Source organism: Diadema setosum, chromosome 18, assembly GCF_964275005.1.
Source record: "Diadema setosum chromosome 18, eeDiaSeto1, whole genome shotgun sequence".
Lineage (NCBI taxonomy): Eukaryota > Metazoa > Echinodermata > Echinoidea > Diadematoida > Diadematidae > Diadema > Diadema setosum.
In genome coordinates, this window is record NC_092702.1 from 35,582,380 (window position 1) to 35,607,438 (window position 25,059).

At 39.9% G+C, this 25,059-nt stretch overlaps 1 protein-coding gene across 1 annotated transcript; it reads right to left on the minus strand.

Annotated features, from left to right (window-relative positions):
• Positions 1 to 509: 509 nt before the first annotated feature.
• On the minus strand, positions 510 to 24,891 carry LOC140241758 (retinol dehydrogenase 8-like). The gene is made up of 6 exons (XM_072321509.1): positions 24,642 to 24,891; positions 22,918 to 23,192; positions 4,312 to 4,491; positions 3,019 to 3,112; positions 2,474 to 2,729; positions 510 to 1,866 (listed from the first exon to the last, which is right to left on the minus strand). Exons 1-6 carry the CDS (start codon positions 24,740 to 24,742, stop codon positions 1,762 to 1,764), a joined length of 1,011 nt encoding a protein of 336 aa, XP_072177610.1. The 5' UTR covers positions 24,743 to 24,891; the 3' UTR covers positions 510 to 1,761.
• Between the last annotated feature and the right edge of the window lie 168 nt (positions 24,892 to 25,059).

Sequence of the window (25,059 nt, forward strand, 5' to 3'; positions counted from 1 at the left end):
GAATGCCCAAAGAATTCGAAAATTTGAAGATACGCTCGCGTAATTGCATTTCATAACATGTTCGCCGTTCTTTGCACATGTATTCATTATCTGTTCGTAGTTATTCGCAGAGATACGCTGGAGCCGATCTTTTTTTTTTTGACATCAAATCGGCTTCAGCGTATCTCTGCGAATAGATAATGAATACAAAGAACGTCCAGTATTAGCAACGGATGCGAGCGTATCTTCAAATTTTCGAATTAATCGGGCATTCGTTGGCTCGATACGCTAAAATGTGATGTGGCCTTATGGAGCTGTCACGCGTGTAGATTGGGTAGACTGTTTTGTTTCTACTTACTCCCTCTCAGCTCTTTTCACAGAAGGCTAAACTATTTAACGACAATAAAAACCCAAGCGCAATTCTAAGAGGATAATACAATTGAGAGTGCTACGCCGTCTCTACTTTACACTTGACATAAAATACAAATCAGTGTACATAAACAGACTCACATGTAAAGACAGGACCCCGGGGAGATAAAAGAAGACAAACACTAAATAGATGGAGTAGGCTTACACAGAGGAGTTTACTTGCGAAATTAACATTTTTAATTTCTATCCAAAGCGTTTACCACATGCATTAATTCACTGGCAGTGATATTTGAACAGTGTATCCGATAATAACCAGCATATTGTTGCACTAAACAATTCAGCATATTTTGGTCCTTGGTTACACGATGTCCTGGGGTTGTCCAATACTTATCATGGCTTCATTCATGAAAAAAAAAATCGTATCATCACCATCATTCTGGAAAATGTTCATGATTAGTTCAACATTTTCACCTGAGATGGTTTGAGAATACCTGAAGAATCAATTTTGAAGCAGATTCGGCGAAAACAAAAACCCCAAACAACCAACTAACGAAATACCAAAAATCAGTTGTGATTACATTTACATAATCCCAAGGCAAAGTTGCCTTGAAAATGTGCCACCCCCCCCCCAAAAAAAAAAGGTGCAAACAAACAAACAAACAACAAACAAAACACACAGATATAAACCTCTTACGTTTTGTAGTACTTCAGTTTTCATCATGAAACTTTGCTAAATACATGAGACGACGAAACAGTACTTCCAGATAGAGAAAATGTTCTTAACTTATTTCAGTGCATTGTAAGTTGTATTATTTTTCACATCGGTACACATTAGGCTATACACGCTCTGCCTTCAACTGGAGGTAAATCAAAACTTGTCAAATTAAAAACAAGCAAACACAAAACAGCAGTATACAACTGCAAGACAGTAACAAGCAAATACTGACAATATATTGTGAAAAATTAAGTTGCACGCAATGTCGTATCAATTTTATCCTAAAATGATATCTAAACGTTTAATACTTCCTTGTCAGCTGCCTCAGTTAACCAATATTGGTCTCAGAATTAGTTGCACTATCGATTTGTGACGTCACTACTTTGCTTACTGATCACCAATCACCTCTGAGTATATATGTTAAACATTCAGAGAAACATGTACGTGTAATGAAGCAGAAAGTTTACTACATCGTAGCATGCAGTTTGCAACATTCCCTGTTGGTTCCACTCTTGGGCAAGAGTTGTTGGGTGTAAACTTTGCGGAGATTTCAGAAGCTGAGTTCGGTAGTCCAATCATTTGAGACTACTCCGGGGCACCTGTTGCTACTAAGTGGTGATAATCGGGACCTGGGCCCAGGAGTGGTGCAATATGAAGGAACCAAACTTGTCTAAAAGAGAGGACAAACCCCACTGCGCTCACTTCTTTCCTTCGACGAAAGGCACAAGACGATCCACCTGATACTGTACGAACTCGTCCCCGGTGTGGTCCCGGTATTTCCTCTTGGCAATAGCCTCCACCGGCTAAGAAATTATTCATAGACAGTACACACACAACGAAAGTATGAGAAAATACATCAAAATAATATCAAAGTACAAGTAGTGTGACATGTAGCGAGAAATTTTGCAGACCTGAGGTTGAAGGTTTAGCATCTTAAGTTCCACGTACTCTCGAAAAAACTTCGACATAGATTCAAAATAATCATTTCCGTCTCGTCCAAAAGACAAGTAATTTTGCATGTTTATCCAGACTTTCGTTATCTCGAATTAATTCTTGAATCAATAAGACCTGAAGTTCAGAAGTAAAAGATGGGTAAGCATCAATCTTCGGTATCATTCCATGATAACCTAGATATTTGTACGTAGCAATCTGATGTACGCAACAATTATAAATAGATCACATTCGTGTGTGTGTGTGTGTGTGTGTGTGTGTTTTGATGTAGCTTTTTTGATTTGATTTGATGTGTGTGCGCCTGATGTATTTTGTTTCTGCTTTGATATGATTTGTACAGCAAACCGTTAAAACATGTCTTAATTTCAGATGAGGAACAGCATTGTCAGTTCAGGTGCTTGCTCAAGGAATTATTTTTCATTTTACATTTTCCAGCTAATCTCGGCTTTGAACTCTTACCTCTGACACCTGGTAGCGAAAGTGGGGTCTCTCCTCAGTGGCCGCTCGCAATATGACCTCGGCCACCTCCTCGGCTGAGACGGCAGGGCACTGCGACCACTCCAGGTCGTGGTCCCGATAGGTGCTCAGCCGGCGGTCGATCTCGTGCACGTCGGGGTGATCGGAGATGCCTTTCGACCCCGGGCCTCCCATGCCCATCTTGACCATAGTGTCCATGATCGATGTCCGAACACCTCCGGCTTGAATCACACTCACCCTGACAGGAAAATAAGAGACAGATTAACAGTATACACACAGACAGATGAACACACACTCAAGACCAAGGAGCTCGTTGCTCAGACACATGCACACAATATTATGCAACATGCACAAACAAAATTGTACATACACAAATACAAACACAATACACACACAAATAGGTCAAACCTCTCCAGTGTAGATTAAAGGGTCCCCGACATCCAGTTCTGGTCATGTTCTTGCACAAGATTTAGGCCAGGATGGTATTGTATAGAGATTAGACAATTATGCTATTTAAAAGGGCTTACCATATGTTGAAAAATCGACCAATCACTGCTGTCTCTTCGCTAATGCCGTCCACTGCAAACTTGGATGCCGTATACATATTCATATACGGTGCACCTGATTAGAACGCCAAAAATATTAACTTAATCGTGATAATTAGCCGCATAAATCAGAACAATAATTTGATTTCTTACTAAGGTGGTAACAGTTAACATGGCATACTTAGAAAGTTGAGCTGTAATTAGAAAAGAACTTTACTCAATTCTGGCAGGTTTGCGATTATTTCAAGGTAATTGATTTTATACCCTGAGATGGTTAAACTGTTGTAATGACAGACTCATCATTATCCTGTTTGTACTCATCAGCTTGTCATGCAGTCTGCATATTTATAGCATTAATGCCCTACTGAGATAGTCAACGACGTAACAAGAAATTGGACAAGTTGAAAGTGCCGTAAAAATTCATGGCGTTAATAAAACAGAAACGGATCGAGTAACGAAAACACTAACAGATATAAACATTACCTCTTCCCATATTCATGACGAAAGTGAAAAACAAATGTAAACTAATGCTAATTACAAAATGTAACACAGACGATCAAGTATTAAAACAGAACATAACATGCATCATATTCATTCCAGTGAAAAACAAACGGAAACTAAAGGTAATTAAAAAAAAAAAGGAAGCACAGACGACCAAGTGGGGAAAATGGTACAATAGATGGTAAATCTATCGAGAAGATCAGAAGGTAAAAATGACATTGTGAAAAACGCACACACAAAATCTATGACGAAGAAGCAACCAAACTGTTCACAAAGACCTTGCATATGCATGCGTACGTAAAACGTAATTACGTGAAAATTGTGATTAAAATTGGACCTTAAAAAGTCTTATATCTGTATCCTTTTTTTAGATACAACGATAGATATCACAATCATAATATTAGCAATTTAGACGAAATAATCACGTCATCGCCATACTTGCTTAAAACATTCTCATTTATAAAACATCGTCTTGCAGTGATTGCCTGTTAACAACTACATTTAAAATATCAAATCCTTTTAAAACCCGTTGAGGACGAGTCCTAAGTATACTCGAGCAAGTGTCTATGGGAGATGCGTGTTGTAGCAAAATCAGTCCGTCCTCAACGGGTTAATTTGTAATGTTATGGCAATGATGACTCTAAAAACGCAACGATGCAACTACATTTTGTTTAAATTTTCACTGTTCTGTTTGTTCCATATTTATTGGAGTCTACTTGATCGTGGAGGCATTACCGTGTGAAACAAACAAACAAACAAAAAAGACATACCAACCTTCAATAGCATTTCGACTGGACTGATTGATGATTCGACCGGACTGCTGACGCTTCATGATTGGCAACACCGCCCTCATGAGACGAACCGTGCCAAAGAAATTGATCTCGAAGAGCAACTTGATGTGCTCCATGCTGATCGTCTCCAACGCCTTCTTCATTGCAATACCAGCATTGTTACCTGCAATCAAAATACCGGAAGGCAGTCGAATGCATCACCGTCGCGAATTTCTCAGCTCATTTCGCTAAAAAAAATAGTTTTTAGCCAAACATAATACATGTAGGCCCTACCTCCCCTATCAAATCAAAGATCCCGCATACATCATTTTGAAAAATGACCTTTTTTTTTTTGGTAATACACACAATATCATGATCATTATGCTAGCAAAGTAAAAAACAAAACCAAACGTAAAGTTCTCTTCATATTTTCTATACATCATTGTCCTGTGGTGACGTCACGAACTGCCGTAGTCATTTCATACGGGGTAGCGATTTTTATCGAACTTCTCTGTATTGTGTTCAACAAACGATATTGTTGCATTCACTCAATCCACGCAATAGTTTATTAGATAACGATGTATTTGGGTCCCATTCTCCTTTAATATAGACACCGCGCACGTATATATATATATATATACATATATATATATATAAGTAGATAGGGGTTAGAGACTGACAGCCCAGATTGCGCAATTGATTGCGCCATCAGTTGTATTACGTAACAGGGGCTATATTAGGCAAATGATGACATCATTTTTTGCGTAACAGATGACCTCATCGATTGCACCATAGGGTGACATCGTGGCCGCGTAAATATCATGAACTCATCGATTGCAACGCATGGCGCAAGAAAATATTAATGATAGATATCCGCACATGTCGCAACATGTCGTGACATAGTATGAGATCATATAATGATCGATGATTACGTGGGTGTTTTGGGGGGATGAGATAATCGATTGCAACGTGGATGGAATGACGCTGCATCACCACATGGCGCAACATAGCGTGACGGGCGTGGACATACATAGTGACAACATGAGGACCTATAATTCGGGATGATAGGGTAGCTCGCAGCAGCGCCGTTTGATGATATGATGAGGATTTCGCAGCATCCCTAGCCGGTGCATTGAAGAGAGTGAGCGATGTATAAGTGAGAGTGAAGGAGAGAGGTCAGGAGCCATTAACGAGGTCGGTTGGGTCTGCTTCGGTCTCGGTGCGAGGGGAGAGGGAGAGAGGATTGGTAACGAGGTCAGGTGTGCTTGCTACGGAACTGGGACAGTCGCGTGTCGTCTAGGTCTGAGGTCATGGTGGGAAAATACCGGTTTGTTTACTTTTGGGAACATTGAAGTCGCGTTGCGTACAGGTGGCGCAATTGCGTGTATTGCGAAGCGCTTAGAAATATATTTTTATTGTTTTTAATGTAAGTATAAGCGGTTATCAAAAGGGAGTATAACGGTCAATACCATTGAGGTCCAATCGTCGGTCAATCGCTGCAGCGGACGCGTGTATTAGGATCTAACCTATAATAGAATAGCGAGTACAAGTAAGATGATCGATGGAGTGTGTAAGATGACGATGGTATCAATAAATATAGGCCCTAGATAGATGTGTGAGTATAGTTGATCGTGAGCACGAACATTTACGACAGTTTTACAACGACTACGGAATTTCTGTCGGTGTAATCCCTGCTGGAATTTTATATTGTTTCATAGATACCATGAGAGCGTATCGACCCATTATTCGTTTTTTTTTTTGTTGGTTTTTTTTTTGTGTAGTGGCTCTTAAAAGACCCTTTGGCTTACGAAAGCCCGAGAGATTTAGGCGTCGAGTTTCCGACGGTTCTCGTCGCGTAGTCCACTAGGTCCAGGAAGAAGAGTATGAGACCACCCTGCCTAGGAAACAAGAAAGTCTTGCTTGTCGCGCACAGGACACGGGAGACATTATGCCGAGGCACATCGTGAGATGAACGATTCCAAGACATAACGTAGAATAACATTACATCATCCACACATGGCGCAACATAATTCCATCATTTGGTTTGATTGTGGATAGTGTCGTGGCTCGCAGAAACGCCCTTACATACTGCCTGATGGGGAAAGTGAATTGAAGAGAGTGAGCAATAAGTGAACGAGAGAGGGGAATTTTTTTTTTCAATTAGGATATGAAGCTACAACGGAAGCTCCATAATACGGAAACCTCTGCCCCAAGTCGCCTGCCGCTGAGGTCAAATGGCAACAGAGAAATGAGCGAGAGGAGGTGGGTCAACAGGTCAATCGTTACACCGGTCGCGTGCCGCTGCTATTATGAGCTTTGACCGTGAGCCAATGGGGGAAACTGATGTCATGGCGATGTTTAATAAGGAAAATTACCTGTTTGTTTACTTCCTGGGGACATTTTGCAGGTGTTGCGTTGCGTACAGATGGTGCAATCACAAATATTAAGAGGCACGGAGAAACAGCTCAGAGAGAGCAAGGCTTTATTATTTCATCGATGTGACTGTGTTGTCGGCTGCATTGGCCACTTTCTAGCTATATCAGTCAATTTACCGGACAAAGGTAAGCGTCGTATGTACAAGTGAGATGATCGATAGGGGAGCCCACAAGCTGCCGATGATGGTATCAATAAATAGATATAGATGCATGTATATCCCAATGACGAGTTGATAGTAAACACGAGCCTACAACCTTTATACAATGACTACCGGGGAATTTCTTACAGGATCATTTAAACATAGAACTTACCATTTATCTTGCCCTGCCATAATAGCATGCCACGATAGTTCATCGTTATTCGTTCTTTCTTGGTGGCTCTTCAAAGAATATTTGGTTTACCAAGGGGGAAGTTTGGGCAGATGGTGGTATCAATAAGCAAATACAGATAAGTGTCGGGATGACTAGTTGATGAAGAGCACAAGCCCACACCATTTTCATCCGACACGTGCCGCAACTTTTAAAAACGACATCATTCATTTCAATATGTGGTGCAATGTCATAGCGATGTCAAGGTTGAGCTAAACGCTCTGCAATATTAATAGGATGCCATCATTTTCCTAAAAGCTGTGCAATATGCACGTACTTAGGTCTTGAGCTCGCCAAGAAATAAAGGGTATCATATCGTGTCAGACGCGTGCCGCTGACTTTAGAATAGTGAGCAAAAAGTGATCGTTGGGCCATTTTTGGCTAGGTTAAGCACTGGCTAGTACGATTCGACGGGGAAATGAGAGTAACTTCGAGGGCGGGTAGTTTTTTCTCTGCATGTGTGTATAGTGTGTGTGGCAATATCGTTACTTCTAGGTATAACAGAACAAGTAATTCAAATCGTATAGTTAATAATTACAAAACCTAACGTTTGGTCCGAATTAATAGCAACTCTCGCTGATGCTAAATCCAACATCCCATTGGATGAAGAAAACGCAATGAAGTCTCACGACCAATAATAACTTAATATTATAGACTCAACCTTACGCACTGGTCTATCAACGTTGTCTCATACGAACCATCATCACCGGTTCCCTGGGTGTCGATATAAAATAATTTCAAAAGGATGATATTCGCCCGTAAATTTGCTGTTAACACGCCTTTACTAGTCCATTTTTTCTTGCCGGCCACAGGCACTTTTCAGAATGCTGCGATGGATGAAACAAAACGTGTATGGTACGTGTACATGGTAAAGTTACATGCCTAAATGGGCCGGGTGAAACTATTGGTACAAGAACAGGGGCGTATGATAGAAACATGTTGTAAGAATCGGTCTAATGAGAATTGCCAACCGAAAACCCTGATGCATTCATGTTAATATTGCTAAATGACAGGTTCACGTCACAGAGGTTGTTTATAAAACTATTTGAGCGGAATATTTGAATACTGCATTGACTCACGAGGCGAATGAGTTGTAACGTATAGCCATGTATACAGTGATTACGATGGCGCCATGATTTTATGCACAAGTTATACACGAAGAAAAAGTTTATATGTATGGGATATTACGTGATTATGTATGCCTTGTTTTCAATGGGAGGTAGATTTAATATAGATTATACAGTATGTACGACAGTCATTTTGTGGCATGGAGAGTTTGTGATTATACGACAAGTACGCCTTCTAAATCGTGTGTCCTGTGGTGACTGATTAATCAATACATTGGAAAGAAACAGTGAAGTCGAATTATAATACACGAATAATCAGAACACCAAAACATATTACATTCAAACATACATTTTCAACTGTAGCTTCTGGTAAGAATAAAGATCTTTTCAGAGAACTTTAATCCTTCCTTTTTGTCTCACGATTCACTTTAAGACTTTGAATGAACACAATTTTAACCCCGATATGCGTTCATTTTCAAGCTGTCATTAAAGACTCAGAGTAGAAATCAATCATGAAGGGCTTCGTCTCCTTTCGGGGAATGTTGGGTCAGTGGGATCATCATTTTCATAACGGCGGACTGGAACCTCAAGGAAGTAATAGCGAGTTTTCAGCACCTCAGCTTGTCTACAGCCAAGCATGTCCACTGCGAAGAACAGGCGCGTCATTGCAAAATACTGTTAGAGAAAGGATAGGAAACTATTTTTTTCTGACAGGGACATACTAAGTATCCAATGATATTACAATAAAGGGGAAAATGTAAATCGTTGACATGGGTGTGTCATCTGAGTAGGTCTTTGGCAGGAAGAGCAACCGACACGAGCGATGAAGATGTTCTTGACTTGCCCGGCAAATACATCACACTCCCCTGGCATGAACGCGGCAATTCGAAACAACAGTTCCAGTCATATACCTGCGTTGTCACTGGTGGGCATGTTCGCAGTTAGAACGATTATACCTGTAAAAGATAGTAGGTTAGGACGTTTCACTCTTCAAGTTGAAGTAAAGCGTGTTTGTTTTGTTTTTCATAGTACAGTTATCATTACGGATAGAGTATCGCTAAGCAATCACCTTAAACTCTAGGAGAGGCATTTCAAAAAGTGTTACAGAACAATTTCGCATTGCAGAAATGTAGGCGTATGAGAGGTTTCAAAGGTGAAAGGGCGATGTGGAAATCAAGGTTTTGAAAATCCTGCGTGATACACATTGCAAAACACGACTTGAAGTGGTAGGAATCTTGACCAACATAACGACGGAATAGCACAGTTATCGTTCGAGTATATGCACACGTATTATTCCGAGGTTAGTTCATGTTTGATCAATGACAATTGTGAGCGACACAATCATTTCATTTAAGAGTGTTTTCATTAACCGCAAAAAGTAGAAGTCGCAGAGATTGTGTTGAATGTCCCTTATAGAAACGCATGCACTTTACAATAACTCAACATATTTCCAGTCATTCGTAAAGCTTGGCAAGGTTGGTTTTTGCGACTGATGCGTTAAACTTTCTCAATGGTATGGTATCAGAATGAGTATAGCTTTGTGCAACTTTATTGGACATATTTCTATGCAGTCTTTGATGTGTCTATCTGTTAAAACAAAAAGAATTCATATGATTCGCCAGAGTTCTTTGCTTATCTGAAAACAAGAATGTAACCCAGCATTGTATTTCTCTAGTTTGTTTTCTGAATGCAACAATAGCTGCGAAGTCAGCCTGACGGGTATAAAAGGTTTCATTTACGTACAAAAAAAAAAAAAAAAAATCAGTAGAAGGAAACAGACGTAGCCTACCTTATGATTAGACTGGCATGACCAGTTAAATGATAGTAACAGTAGAAACACGAAAGGCAAAAGTTGCATTGGGTTTTGTTTTTTGCGTTTATTTGATTAATATTTCTCCCGAAGTCAGGTAGCACCAAATTTAATGTCCTTGCAATTAGATGAAATGATTGCTGTATTACTCTGACACGGCGTCTAACGATTTGATTTATATCAAAGTTATTTCACGTTAGCCAACAGAAGTAGAAATCCTATAATAATGACAAACGTAATCTTACATTTAGCCGCGTCAATAGCTGATGACAAAAGATTCGATCGAAAGTATAGTTACTGCCTTGTACAAGATTTAGACACGCATTGCATTATATAGCATGCTCGTCGGTGGTTCATGATTATTACGTTTGAAATGATGATTAAACCACGCATACTTTGATCTTCAGTCACCTTTTGCAAATATGCTTTTCTGCTTTTGTGCTTCAAAATACTTATAATGAAACTTGTGATAGAAAATCCAGTTTGTTACTGCCATAAGAAGAATGCAAATACAAATTGACAGCATTCAGATTAGTAACAACACCCACTTCTTTTTTTGCATGAGTAGTTCAAAGTCTGCTTTTTTTTTGGTGTTGTTGTTCTTTTGAAAGCAACTCAACACTGTCTCACATGAAATTATGTTATACACACTGAATTCGAACGTTAAAACCAGCGGTAACTTCACATATTACTCGGTTTCATACGTGTAGCTATCATCAGTTGTTCGCTCCTATTATACAGATGGAATAAATGTATTTCAATTTCCTCGCTCGTTTGAATAAGATATATACGCGTCCATCGAATTTTATTTTAGTGAAGCTCTAGCACTGCAAAGACATTCGTCAACACACACACACACACACACACATACACAAAAAAGCATTGATCAAACGTAAAGTAGTTGCTGAAGATTTCCAAATCACAAATCGCGCTAAAGTACAACTTTGTTACAGTTTACAAGGCCTATGATTTAATTCACAACTGATATCATTATGAGAGATAAGATATTTCTCTGTTGAAAACAGAAACTAATAATTGCGGATGTATTTTTCAAAGTGAACTATTCATTGAACATTACTGAAAACGTAAAAAGTGCATCCTGATAATTGATATTAGTCTTTAAAAAATGCAAACGGTCAATGTCAAATAAACGTTCACCACGGTGCACCCTGCTAGCTCTGTAAAGCAAACATCATTCTGCTTGAAGTATTCGATATTTAAAGAAATGAACAAATCGCTTGTCATTGTTCCCATACAGCGATGAACCATTAAACGCCTTTGCAACGAGTCAGATCATTAGAGTGAGAGCATTATTACTGCATGCTGCTGAAAGAAAAGACAAGTATAGCTGTGGTTCAGTTATCAACATGCAATGCACGCATAGTTATAAACACAGATTGCAGGTCTGACTTGACTAAATAGTGTTCACATCGATGGGTTGGCATCCAAAGATTTAATAATCACGCATTTGAAGACATGATATCTATATGATTAGGTGAGTTCGTTCTTCAGTTTTTTTATAGTTTATAAGTAGAAGAGCTGGTGTGTAAATGTAAATACTTATAGCATAATGATGTAATGGTAACGAGTGATTTAAGGTTAGGGGATACCCGCAATCATGCCACGTTGCAATGTCAGAACAAGTTAGGGTAGCGAGAGAATGATTTGAGATGTCTTGTGAAAAGAATTTTTTCGTAGGATTAAAAAGAAATCGGTCATTCATCCGCGGGAGAGCTGTAAACAATAACGGTATCGTAGTGGCTGATATGGCTGGAGCAGAAAAATGTTCCAACGAAGCCTATGTGTCAACTGACCCCCGGTCTCCCGTACTTTCAACATGTTAACCAGTATTATTAAACATCTGTACTTTTGAAGGGGACGTCAAAACCGTATCAGGCAATACACGCAAGCGGCATCATAAACAGAGTTTTTTACTAATCATACCTTTCGACTGATAAATGGAGTGTTGTCATGTATATTTTCATGGCTACCTCTTCTTCTAATGGGTATATACGTCAAAATGCCTAACAGAAGATGTACTTTCATTTGACCCCAACAGGCCATAATGATTATCAATACATCTCTGAAAATGAGGTAACTCGATCAGAGCATAATATGTGTGGTAGCATCAGGTTGGTACTTCAAGGAAATGGTACTCCAAGGTAAGAAAGTGACTCGTTGAGAATAGACATGCAGGTTCATGTAATATCACCTTCAGCAGCACTCGTGGACTTAACCTTTTTCACCATCGTTGCTGTTGGAAGGAAATACCCAATTATTACAAAACACGAGTGCAATAACCTTATTTTGCTTCACATTATTTTGGTAAGGTTACTTGAATAAAGGCTGGGCGGACTCATTTTGCTAGGAAAAGCTTTCGATAGCGTTACACTTAATGGACTTTAAAAAGATAACTATTACACTTGACGTATTGAAGAGGATCAATTTTGGAGACTTGTGGTGTAAAGTCGATTGGCGCAACCTATACCGCTATTGGAAAATTACGTTATAAATAATTCTTATTTTCTGTTTTGGATATTAGAGAGCATAGAACGAATGTACGATGATTCTATATTTGGTGGTTTACGTACTGTAATTGACGCTTATGGTATTTGTTTGTGTGTGTGTGTGTGTGTGTGTGTGTGTTGGTTTTTTTTTTTTCATTCACCCAGAAGGCGCAATGGGTAACATATTTACTGAATAAACTTTATGTAACATCGTGGTTTTGCACAATAATATCTGTATATCGTTGAAGTTAAAGTCGGTACAGTTACAATTATCATGAAACCGTCTTTGGAAGAACCCATCTTTAGTCACAGCGCAACGGAGATTGCTCCATTTCTCTGTAAGACATGGAGTTGCGAATGAAGTTTTCATTGTACCGCCGCTGCGGCATTTGGCGATTTGTAGATCGGTTTTTGCGGGATTGTGCGTTAAAGCAAACTATGCGAAAGTTAAGATAAAATTAGCCAAGGATGGGCTTGTGAGATGGTGCGAATTAAAACAGTAAGGTCATGATCATTTTGACTCGTTCATGTACAAGCGTAAGAAAGTTTAATTGTTCATATTCTTTGGCGTGATTGGTTTCTTACTTAAGTAAAGGCAAGATACATGAAATGTGACGCGCATGTATTGGAAATCATAACACCAAACCTAGTTGAAATAATAATTATATCCCTCTGGCAGAACGAATCGAGTTTATTGATTACACGTTGAAAGTCGACCTGTGAGTGACGATTTGAATACAGCTTCACTTGTAAAACGCAGCCATTCGTTTTTACCGTCAGTATAATAATCATGCAATGTGTGACTGTGTACGAAGATTAAGCGTGGCTGACTGTAGAGGACATACAAAGATTCCCTTTTTTTTCTATCACATTCGGCAGCATTGAGGCTTAAACACACGAAGAAATTCAAGATGACTTAAGGTTGTTCAAGATTATATCCAGACAGGTATTAAAGTCATAGGATGAAACACATTATGATGACTTAACAACTCTTCTGAACATAACCAGTACAGTATGCAAGATAATGAAACCTTTGTAAGAAATGAGATAGCGGCATACATGAAAAAGAACGAGTTATTTTCTCAAGACCAACATGGTTTTAGGAAATCATGTATAACTCAACCGCTGGAAGTGACAGAAGGTCCGAAGCTATGGATAACAAGTTGAGGATTGACTACATGCATACTTAGACTATAGCAATATTTTCCGTGTGGCATCCTCAAGAAAAATGCTGTGAAAATAGAGATTCACGTGCAACGTCGAGCACCAAGTCTATCTCATAAATGTGTCTCCTGCGACGTCTGCAATACGCATCAGGGCATGAACACATACCTTCACTATAGCCTATACAGACAATGACAGACGTCATAGATCAGACATGGAACAAACCTTGATACGTGTACAGGGAATTGACGCTCTCCGGTCAACTGATTTCTTTGGCTTTTCATCTACTAGCGGCCGAACAAAGAGCTCATCCATTTAAGATCTCGAAGGAGCATGTCAAGACAAAGTTCAGGCTACACTCTTTTTTTTTTTCCAAGAGTGATAACAGAATGGAACAGTCTAACACCTTACGTAATAGTGAGCTCTTCCATTGACACATTTGAAATAAATCTTAAATATGGACAAGTTCCACTAAAATGCCCCAGCTGTACAGAGCCTTTCACCCAGAAGTTGTTCATCTTTTTCGATGCAGAGGGGTAAATAAGTTTGGTATAACTTTAAAAGTCCACTTCCAGGGTATATGATTTCCAAGGCGTACGTGTATAACGGGGATTGAGAGATGCGTTATGATTTACCTTAATTATTTACAGAATTGATCTTTATGAGTCCAGCCCGGGAATAATATTGTATTGGGTATTTTCTAAATCCAAATTATCATTTCATAATTTATTTTGTGTCCATGCATCGGGAATATTTCTAACTATAAAATCAGACTTAATGACATCCTGCAGGGGGATTTGAAAAGCTAGTAACAACTCCTAACCCTCCATCCGAGGCGCAAATTGTTTGAAGAATCTACTGTACCGACTTTAACTTCAACGATATACCAAATATGTTACCCATTGCGCCTTCTGGGTGAATGAAAAAAAAAACCCAACACACACACACACACAAACTCCCCCCCCCCCCCAAATATCATAAGCGTCAATTACAGTACGTAAACCACCAAATATAGAATCATCGTACATTCGTTCTATGCTCTCTTATATCCACAACAGAAAATAAGAATTATTTATAACGTAATTTTCCAATAGCGGTATAGGTTGCGCCAATCGACTTTACACCACAAGTCTCCAAAATTGATCCTCTTCAATACGTCAAGTGTAATAGTTATCTTTTTAAAGTCCATTAAGTGTAACGCTATCGAAAGCTTTTCCTAGCAAAATGAGTCCGCCCAGCCTTTATTCAAGTAACCTTACCAAAATAATGTGAAGCAAAATAAGGTTATTGCACTCGTGTTTTGTAATAATTGGGTATTTCCTTCCAACAGCAACGATGGTGAAAAAGGTTAAGTCCACGAGTGCTGCTGAAGGTGATATTACATGAACCTGCATGTCTATTCTCAACGAGTCACTTTCTTACCTTGGAGTACCATTTCCTTGAAGTACCAACCTGATGCTACCACACATATTATGCTCTGATCGAGTTACCTCATTTTCAGAGATGTATTGATAATCATTATGGCCTGTTGGGGTCAAATGAAAGTACATCTTCTGTTAGGCATTTTGACGTATATACCCATTAGAAGAAGAGGTAGCCATGAAAATATACATGACAACACTCCATTTATCAGTCGAAAGGTATGATTAGTAAAAAACTCTGTTTATGATGCCGCTTGCGTGTATTGCCTGATACGGTTTTGACGTCCCCTTCAAAAGTACAGATGTTTAATAATACTGGTTAACATGTTGAAAGTACGGGAGACCGGGGGTCAGTTGACACATAGGCTTCGTTGGAACATTTTTCTGCTCCAGCCATATCAGCCACTACGATACCGTTATTGTTTACAGCTCTCCCGCGGATGAATGACCGATTTCTTTTTAATCCTACGAAAAAATTCTTTTCACAAGACATCTCAAATCATTCTCTCGCTACCCTAACTTGTTCTGACATTGCAACGTGGCATGATTGCGGGTATCCCCTAACCTTAAATCACTCGTTACCATTACATCATTATGCTATAAGTATTTACATTTACACACCAGCTCTTCTACTTATAAACTATAAAAAAACTGAAGAACGAACTCACCTAATCATATAGATATCATGTCTTCAAATGCGTGATTATTAAATCTTTGGATGCCAACCCATCGATGTGAACACTATTTAGTCAAGTCAGACCTGCAATCTGTGTTTATAACTATGCGTGCATTGCATGTTGATAACTGAACCACAGCTATACTTGTCTTTTCTTTCAGCAGCATGCAGTAATAATGCTCTCACTCTAATGATCTGACTCGTTGCAAAGGCGTTTAATGGTTCATCGCTGTATGGGAACAATGACAAGCGATTTGTTCATTTCTTTAAATATCGAATACTTCAAGCAGAATGATGTTTGCTTTACAGAGCTAGCAGGGTGCACCGTGGTGAACGTTTATTTGACATTGACCGTTTGCATTTTTTAAAGACTAATATCAATTATCAGGATGCACTTTTTACGTTTTCAGTAATGTTCAATGAATAGTTCACTTTGAAAAATACATCCGCAATTATTAGTTTCTGTTTTCAACAGAGAAATATCTTATCTCTCATAATGATATCAGTTGTGAATTAAATCATAGGCCTTGTAAACTGTAACAAAGTTGTACTTTAGCGCGATTTGTGATTTGGAAATCTTCAGCAACTACTTTACGTTTGATCAATGCTTTTTTGTGTATGTGTGTGTGTGTGTGTGTGTGTTGACGAATGTCTTTGCAGTGCTAGAGCTTCACTAAAATAAAATTCGATGGACGCGTATATATCTTATTCAAACGAGCGAGGAAATTGAAATACATTTATTCCATCTGTATAATAGGAGCGAACAACTGATGATAGCTACACGTATGAAACCGAGTAATATGTGAAGTTACCGCTGGTTTTAACGTTCGAATTCAGTGTGTATAACATAATTTCATGTGAGACAGTGTTGAGTTGCTTTCAAAAGAACAACAACACCAAAAAAAAAAAAAAGCAGACTTTGAACTACTCATGCAAAAAAAGAAGTGGGTGTTGTTACTAATCTGAATGCTGTCAATTTGTATTTGCATTCTTCTTATGGCAGTAACAAACTGGATTTTCTATCACAAGTTTCATTATAAGTATTTTGAAGCACAAAAGCAGAAAAGCATATTTGCAAAAGGTGACTGAAGATCAAAGTATGCGTGGTTTAATCATCATTTCAAACGTAATAATCATGAACCACCGACGAGCATGCTATATAATGCAATGCGTGTCTAAATCTTGTACAAGGCAGTAACTATACTTTCGATCGAATCTTTTGTCATCAGCTATTGACGCGGCTAAATGTAAGATTACGTTTGTCATTATTATAGGATTTCTACTTCTGTTGGCTAACGTGAAATAACTTTGATATAAATCAAATCGTTAGACGCCGTGTCAGAGTAATACAGCAATCATTTCATCTAATTGCAAGGACATTAAATTTGGTGCTACCTGACTTCGGGAGAAATATTAATCAAATAAACGCAAAAAACAAAACCCAATGCAACTTTTGCCTTTCGTGTTTCTACTGTTACTATCATTTAACTGGTCATGCCAGTCTAATCATAAGGTAGGCTACGTCTGTTTCCTTCTACTGATTTTTTTTTTTTTTTTTGTACGTAAATGAAACCTTTTATACCCGTCAGGCTGACTTCGCAGCTATTGTTGCATTCAGAAAACAAACTAGAGAAATACAATGCTGGGTTACATTCTTGTTTTCAGATAAGCAAAGAACTCTGGCGAATCATATGAATTCTTTTTGTTTTAACAGATAGACACATCAAAGACTGCATAGAAATATGTCCAATAAAGTTGCACAAAGCTATACTCATTCTGATACCATACCATTGAGAAAGTTTAACGCATCAGTCGCAAAAACCAACCTTGCCAAGCTTTACGAATGACTGGAAATATGTTGAGTTATTGTAAAGTGCATGCGTTTCTATAAGGGACATTCAACACAATCTCTGCGACTTCTACTTTTTGCGGTTAATGAAAACACTCTTAAATGAAATGATTGTGTCGCTCACAATTGTCATTGATCAAACATGAACTAACCTCGGAATAATACGTGTGCATATACTCGAACGATAACTGTGCTATTCCGTCGTTATGTTGGTCAAGATTCCTACCACTTCAAGTCGTGTTTTGCAATGTGTATCACGCAGGATTTTCAAAACCTTGATTTCCACATCGCCCTTTCACCTTTGAAACCTCTCATACGCCTACATTTCTGCAATGCGAAATTGTTCTGTAACACTTTTTGAAATGCCTCTCCTAGAGTTTAAGGTGATTGCTTAGCGATACTCTATCCGTAATGATAACTGTACTATGAAAAACAAAACAAACACGCTTTACTTCAACTTGAAGAGTGAAACGTCCTAACCTACTATCTTTTACAGGTATAATCGTTCTAACTGCGAACATGCCCACCAGTGACAACGCAGGTATATGACTGGAACTGTTGTTTCGAATTGCCGCGTTCATGCCAGGGGAGTGTGATGTATTTGCCGGGCAAGTCAAGAACATCTTCATCGCTCGTGTCGGTTGCTCTTCCTGCCAAAGACCTACTCAGATGACACACCCATGTCAACGATTTACATTTTCCCCTTTATTGTAATATCATTGGATACTTAGTATGTCCCTGTCAGAAAAAAATAGTTTCCTATCCTTTCTCTAACAGTATTTTGCAATGACGCGCCTGTTCTTCGCAGTGGACATGCTTGGCTGTAGACAAGCTGAGGTGCTGAAAACTCGCTATTACTTCCTTGAGGTTCCAGTCCGCCGTTATGAAAATGATGATCCCACTGACCCAACATTCCCCGAAAGGAGACGAAGCCCTTCATGATTGATTTCTACTCTGAGTCTTTAATGACAGCTTGAAAATGAACGCATATCGGGGTTAAAATTGTGTTCATTCAAAGTCTTAAAGTGAATCGTGAGACAAAAAGGAAGGATTAAAGTTCTCTGAAAAGATCTTTATTCTTACCAGAAGCTACAGTTGAAAATGTATGTTTGAATGTAATATGTTTTGGTGTTCTGATTATTCGTGTATTATAATTCGACTTCACTGTTTCTTTCCAATGTATTGATTAATCAGTCACCACAGGACACACGATTTAGAAGGCGTACTTGTCGTATAATCACAAACTCTCCATGCCACAAAATGACTGTCGTACATACTGTATAATCTATATTAAATCTACCTCCCATTGAAAACAAGGCATACATAATCACGTAATATCCCATACATATAAACTTTTTCTTCGTGTATAACTTGTGCATAAAATCATGGCGCCATCGTAATCACTGTATACATGGCTATACGTTACAACTCATTCGCCTCGTGAGTCAATGCAGTATTCAAATATTCCGCTCAAATAGTTTTATAAACAACCTCTGTGACGTGAACCTGTCATTTAGCAATATTAACATGAATGCATCAGGGTTTTCGGTTGGCAATTCTCATTAGACCGATTCTTACAACATGTTTCTATCATACGCCCCTGTTCTTGTACCAATAGTTTCACCCGGCCCATTTAGGCATGTAACTTTACCATGTACACGTACCATACACGTTTTGTTTCATCCATCGCAGCATTCTGAAAAGTGCCTGTGGCCGGCAAGAAAAAATGGACTAGTAAAGGCGTGTTAACAGCAAATTTACGGGCGAATATCATCCTTTTGAAATTATTTTATATCGACACCCAGGGAACCGGTGATGATGGTTCGTATGAGACAACGTTGATAGACCAGTGCGTAAGGTTGAGTCTATAATATTAAGTTATTATTGGTCGTGAGACTTCATTGCGTTTTCTTCATCCAATGGGATGTTGGATTTAGCATCAGCGAGAGTTGCTATTAATTCGGACCAAACGTTAGGTTTTGTAATTATTAACTATACGATTTGAATTACTTGTTCTGTTATACCTAGAAGTAACGATATTGCCACACACACTATACACACATGCAGAGAAAAAACTACCCGCCCTCGAAGTTACTCTCATTTCCCCGTCGAATCGTACTAGCCAGTGCTTAACCTAGCCAAAAATGGCCCAACGATCACTTTTTGCTCACTATTCTAAAGTCAGCGGCACGCGTCTGACACGATATGATACCCTTTATTTCTTGGCGAGCTCAAGACCTAAGTACGTGCATATTGCACAGCTTTTAGGAAAATGATGGCATCCTATTAATATTGCAGAGCGTTTAGCTCAACCTTGACATCGCTATGACATTGCACCACATATTGAAATGAATGATGTCGTTTTTAAAAGTTGCGGCACGTGTCGGATGAAAATGGTGTGGGCTTGTGCTCTTCATCAACTAGTCATCCCGACACTTATCTGTATTTGCTTATTGATACCACCATCTGCCCAAACTTCCCCCTTGGTAAACCAAATATTCTTTGAAGAGCCACCAAGAAAGAACGAATAACGATGAACTATCGTGGCATGCTATTATGGCAGGGCAAGATAAATGGTAAGTTCTATGTTTAAATGATCCTGTAAGAAATTCCCCGGTAGTCATTGTATAAAGGTTGTAGGCTCGTGTTTACTATCAACTCGTCATTGGGATATACATGCATCTATATCTATTTATTGATACCATCATCGGCAGCTTGTGGGCTCCCCTATCGATCATCTCACTTGTACATACGACGCTTACCTTTGTCCGGTAAATTGACTGATATAGCTAGAAAGTGGCCAATGCAGCCGACAACACAGTCACATCGATGAAATGATAAAGCCTTGTTCTCTCTGAGCTGTTTCTCCGTGCCTCTTAATATTTGTGATTGCACCATCTGTACGCAACGCAACACCTGCAAAATGTCCCCAGGAAGTAAACAAACAGGTAATTTTCCTTATTAAACATCGCCATGACATCAGTTTCCCCCATTGGCTCACGGTCAAAGCTCATAATAGCAGCGGCACGCGACCGGTGTAACGATTGACCTGTTGACCCACCTCCTCTCGCTCATTTCTCTGTTGCCATTTGACCTCAGCGGCAGGCGACTTGGGGCAGAGGTTTCCGTATTATGGAGCTTCCGTTGTAGCTTCATATCCTAATTGAAAAAAAAAATTCCCCTCTCTCGTTCACTTATTGCTCACTCTCTTCAATTCACTTTCCCCATCAGGCAGTATGTAAGGGCGTTTCTGCGAGCCACGACACTATCCACAATCAAACCAAATGATGGAATTATGTTGCGCCATGTGTGGATGATGTAATGTTATTCTACGTTATGTCTTGGAATCGTTCATCTCACGATGTGCCTCGGCATAATGTCTCCCGTGTCCTGTGCGCGACAAGCAAGACTTTCTTGTTTCCTAGGCAGGGTGGTCTCATACTCTTCTTCCTGGACCTAGTGGACTACGCGACGAGAACCGTCGGAAACTCGACGCCTAAATCTCTCGGGCTTTCGTAAGCCAAAGGGTCTTTTAAGAGCCACTACACAAAAAAAAAAAAACCAAAAAAAAAAAAAAAAAACGAATAATGGGTCGATACGCTCTCATGGTATCTATGAAACAATATAAAATTCCAGCAGGGATTACACCGACAGAAATTCCGTAGTCGTTGTAAAACTGTCGTAAATGTTCGTGCTCACGATCAACTATACTCACACATCTATCTAGGGCCTATATTTATTGATACCATCGTCATCTTACACACTCCATCGATCATCTTACTTGTACTCGCTATTCTATTATAGGTTAGATCCTAATACACGCGTCCGCTGCAGCGATTGACCGACGATTGGACCTCAATGGTATTGACCGTTATACTCCCTTTTGATAACCGCTTATACTTACATTAAAAACAATAAAAATATATTTCTAAGCGCTTCGCAATACACGCAATTGCGCCACCTGTACGCAACGCGACTTCAATGTTCCCAAAAGTAAACAAACCGGTATTTTCCCACCATGACCTCAGACCTAGACGACACGCGACTGTCCCAGTTCCGTAGCAAGCACACCTGACCTCGTTACCAATCCTCTCTCCCTCTCCCCTCGCACCGAGACCGAAGCAGACCCAACCGACCTCGTTAATGGCTCCTGACCTCTCTCCTTCACTCTCACTTATACATCGCTCACTCTCTTCAATGCACCGGCTAGGGATGCTGCGAAATCCTCATCATATCATCAAACGGCGCTGCTGCGAGCTACCCTATCATCCCGAATTATAGGTCCTCATGTTGTCACTATGTATGTCCACGCCCGTCACGCTATGTTGCGCCATGTGGTGATGCAGCGTCATTCCATCCACGTTGCAATCGATTATCTCATCCCCCCAAAACACCCACGTAATCATCGATCATTATATGATCTCATACTATGTCACGACATGTTGCGACATGTGCGGATATCTATCATTAATATTTTCTTGCGCCATGCGTTGCAATCGATGAGTTCATGATATTTACGCGGCCACGATGTCACCCTATATGGTGCAATCGATGAGGTCATCTGTTACGCAAAAAATGATGTCATCATTTGCCTAATATAGCCCCTGTTACGTAATACAACTGATGGCGCAATCAATTGCGCAATCTGGGCTGTCAGTCTCTAACCCCTATCTACTTATATATATATATATATATATATATATAATAATAATTTATATTATATATATAATTATATAGGCGTGCCTGTGCTTTGGCGTCTTGTCCGCTACCGGTGGTAGCGGACCTTAACAAACTATGTTATATTCCCGATGGATATATACCCAACGGATACACACACACACACACACACACACAATACATATGTATATATATATATATTTATTTATTTATTTATAGCCTGTGGCTACTAAGAAGAACACAATTCCTCCAGTAAAAGAAGGTTCAACCAAACACTTTTTTTTTTGGGGGGGGGGGGGGTTTCCCGTTGAGAGTCCTAGCGAGCAAATCTGCTGCCAAGAAATGATAATCATTAATGACTATATATTAATGGTATATATATTTCCACATGAAATCATCATACAATTAGGACTACTGGATTCTTTGCCTATACCTTGGACAAGGTAGTGATACGGCTGGCTGTGGTGGTAAGTGACTGAAATACTTAACTCTATCAAACATATTCTTAGTACTCTTCATTTCTCCATAAAAGCTGATAAATAAACACAAATGCAGAGAAAGGGAAGACAACATCTTTTATGACGTTCAGGATAGGATAATATTTCATAACATTGTTGTACTGCAATGTGCCTTACTGAGGATATCTATACGTCCTTGCTCCTTCATCACCATGGCAACAGCCTCCTCCACATCATCGTCTTTGGTAACATCCATCTGAAGAGGGAAGAGAGTGTCGTTGAGGGCGGGCCCAGCGGCATCACGGAGGGCGTCCTCCTTCTCAATGGGTCCAAGGGTGCTGCCGTACACCAGGAATCGCCTCTGCGGGTCCTTGGCCAAGAGGACGGCCGTCGCTAGCCCGATGCCAGAGGCGCAGCCGGTGACCAGAGCGACTTGCGGCTTTTCAGCCCGTCTTAGTTTGGATAAGAAGGGAACAAGATGTTGAAGTTATGTCAAAGACCACGGCATGGTGCCAAGAAAAACTAGCAACAAGCAGCACTACCCAAATATTCAAATCTGTAATCAATTCAGAACAAGCGCAGGTGCAAGCAGTGCGGGTTCAACAACGATAGAATGCCCATTTATCTTCTAGCAACATAGGCCTAATTCTATACCAATAGTCTGGTTTCCATATTTTGCGCAAGATGCAGTCTCTTTCACAAAATGCGCCCGTTGAAGTCTTAACGATTCAGCTAAATGCTACTTATTTTTTCTATCGTTTTCTATCGTTTCTTTGAAAGTTGTACACATGTATTCTTTCTGTCACCTTTCTTTCTCTCTCTCCCCCTCTTTCTCTCTCTCTCTCTCTCTCTCTCTCTCTCTCGCTCCATCTATCTACAGAGGATCTCCACTTTTATGAAACGTATTATTGTTTATGTTTGCATATGATTGTTATGTATATATTTTATTGTATCATAAATGTGATTTGTTACAGCAGGGCTCCCTTGGAAAGCAGGCCTTGCGGCTTGAATGGGACTACCCTGCTTTTATAAAGAAGACAATAAATTAAAAAAATATATATATTTTGTCGTTAGAGGGCGTTGATATTCTGGGAAGGAAAATCGTACACTCAGAGCAGACTATCATTCTCAAATGAGGTGCATTCAACAGCCCCTCTGTATAGTCAAACTTGTCTATAGCGGCCATCCAAGGGAGACGTAAAAGTGGACGTAACAGATAGGTGGCCGCTATAGACAGGGTCATGAACATGACTTTCCTCTTTGGGGGAATTGTTTGTAATCGCCGTATACGGCAGGTGGCCGATAAGGCAGGTTTGACCGTACTTACTCATGACTTATCAAGCAATTCATAACACAATTTATATAATAAGGTGACAGGTATGAATACATTCTACTTGTATTATCCAAGTGATGATAAGTGGGCCACCTGTTTATGTATATCAACACTGGTACGTCGTGACACCAGGATGTATACCTCCGGACCTCCTGGGACATCTCCCTGCCCTGGTATATATCTCTCTGGTGACACAAATTCTATGTGGTGTTTCGCGTAGTGTGCAACGTACCATTGTAGTTCACGCGGGTCGCAGCACCTTGCCCGCTGTACGGACAAGTGCACGACTTGTGTAGAGGCTCGTGTTGGTGTACACTATAATACGTGTAAACACCAGTGAGACGTCTCACCTCCCTGGTAACACGAGACCCCTGTGCTCCATGATCCACAGAGCGCAGACAGGACCTAAACACAGAGATGCCCCTCCCCCCAAATAGCGAGACACCGATGCGTCCAAATCGTGTCTCGCGCGCTGTACATGTAGTATAGACTATAGTAAAAGGGGTAGATATAAATTATGAGCAGCACAAAGCCGGCTAATAATGAGTAGAAGCTCTCAAAAGCTCACCTGGGTATGGATGAACTAAGCTTCCTGGAAGACTGAAATATGACCAGGGGTAACGGCAGGTGCTTCCCCGCCGCCATTCTCCCAAGTGTTGATAACAACATTTCGTATGTTCGTGATAGCGGCAGCTTTCACAAGTGGACCAGCTCATTGAGCGGTTCGCGCTTCAACGGAGACCTACCAAATACGCTAATAGTTGCCCGTACCCACGCGGCGGACGGGTGAGCTAGTGTGCCGCCAGATTCCGGTTCAGTCGGTCAACATAATACTGGAATCGACATAATAACACGTATAGCAGCAGTATGATACATGTACCTCAGCTCAGTGTACTTAATCACAGCAATTCAAACGTCACGTGTGAGAGGCAGTATGAAGAGGTTGCTGAAGCAAACACAAAGTACTGTATGACTTTGTTCATCAT

What these genes read in the sequence shown, in the direction of transcription:
- LOC140241758 (XM_072321509.1), bottom strand. Translation starts at nt 24,742, where the DNA reads ATGTTGTTATCAACACTTGGGAGAATGGCGGCGGGGAAGCACCTGCCG. An exon ending in CAGTCGAAATGCTATTGAAG is followed by an intron (nt 3,113 to 4,311) that starts GTTGGTATGTCT and finishes CGTTCTAATCAG; the next exon opens with GTGCACCGTATATGAATATG. An exon ending in TTCGCTACCAGGTGTCAGAG is followed by an intron (nt 1,867 to 2,473) that starts GTAAGAGTTCAA and finishes ATAATTTCTTAG; the next exon opens with CCGGTGGAGGCTATTGCCAA.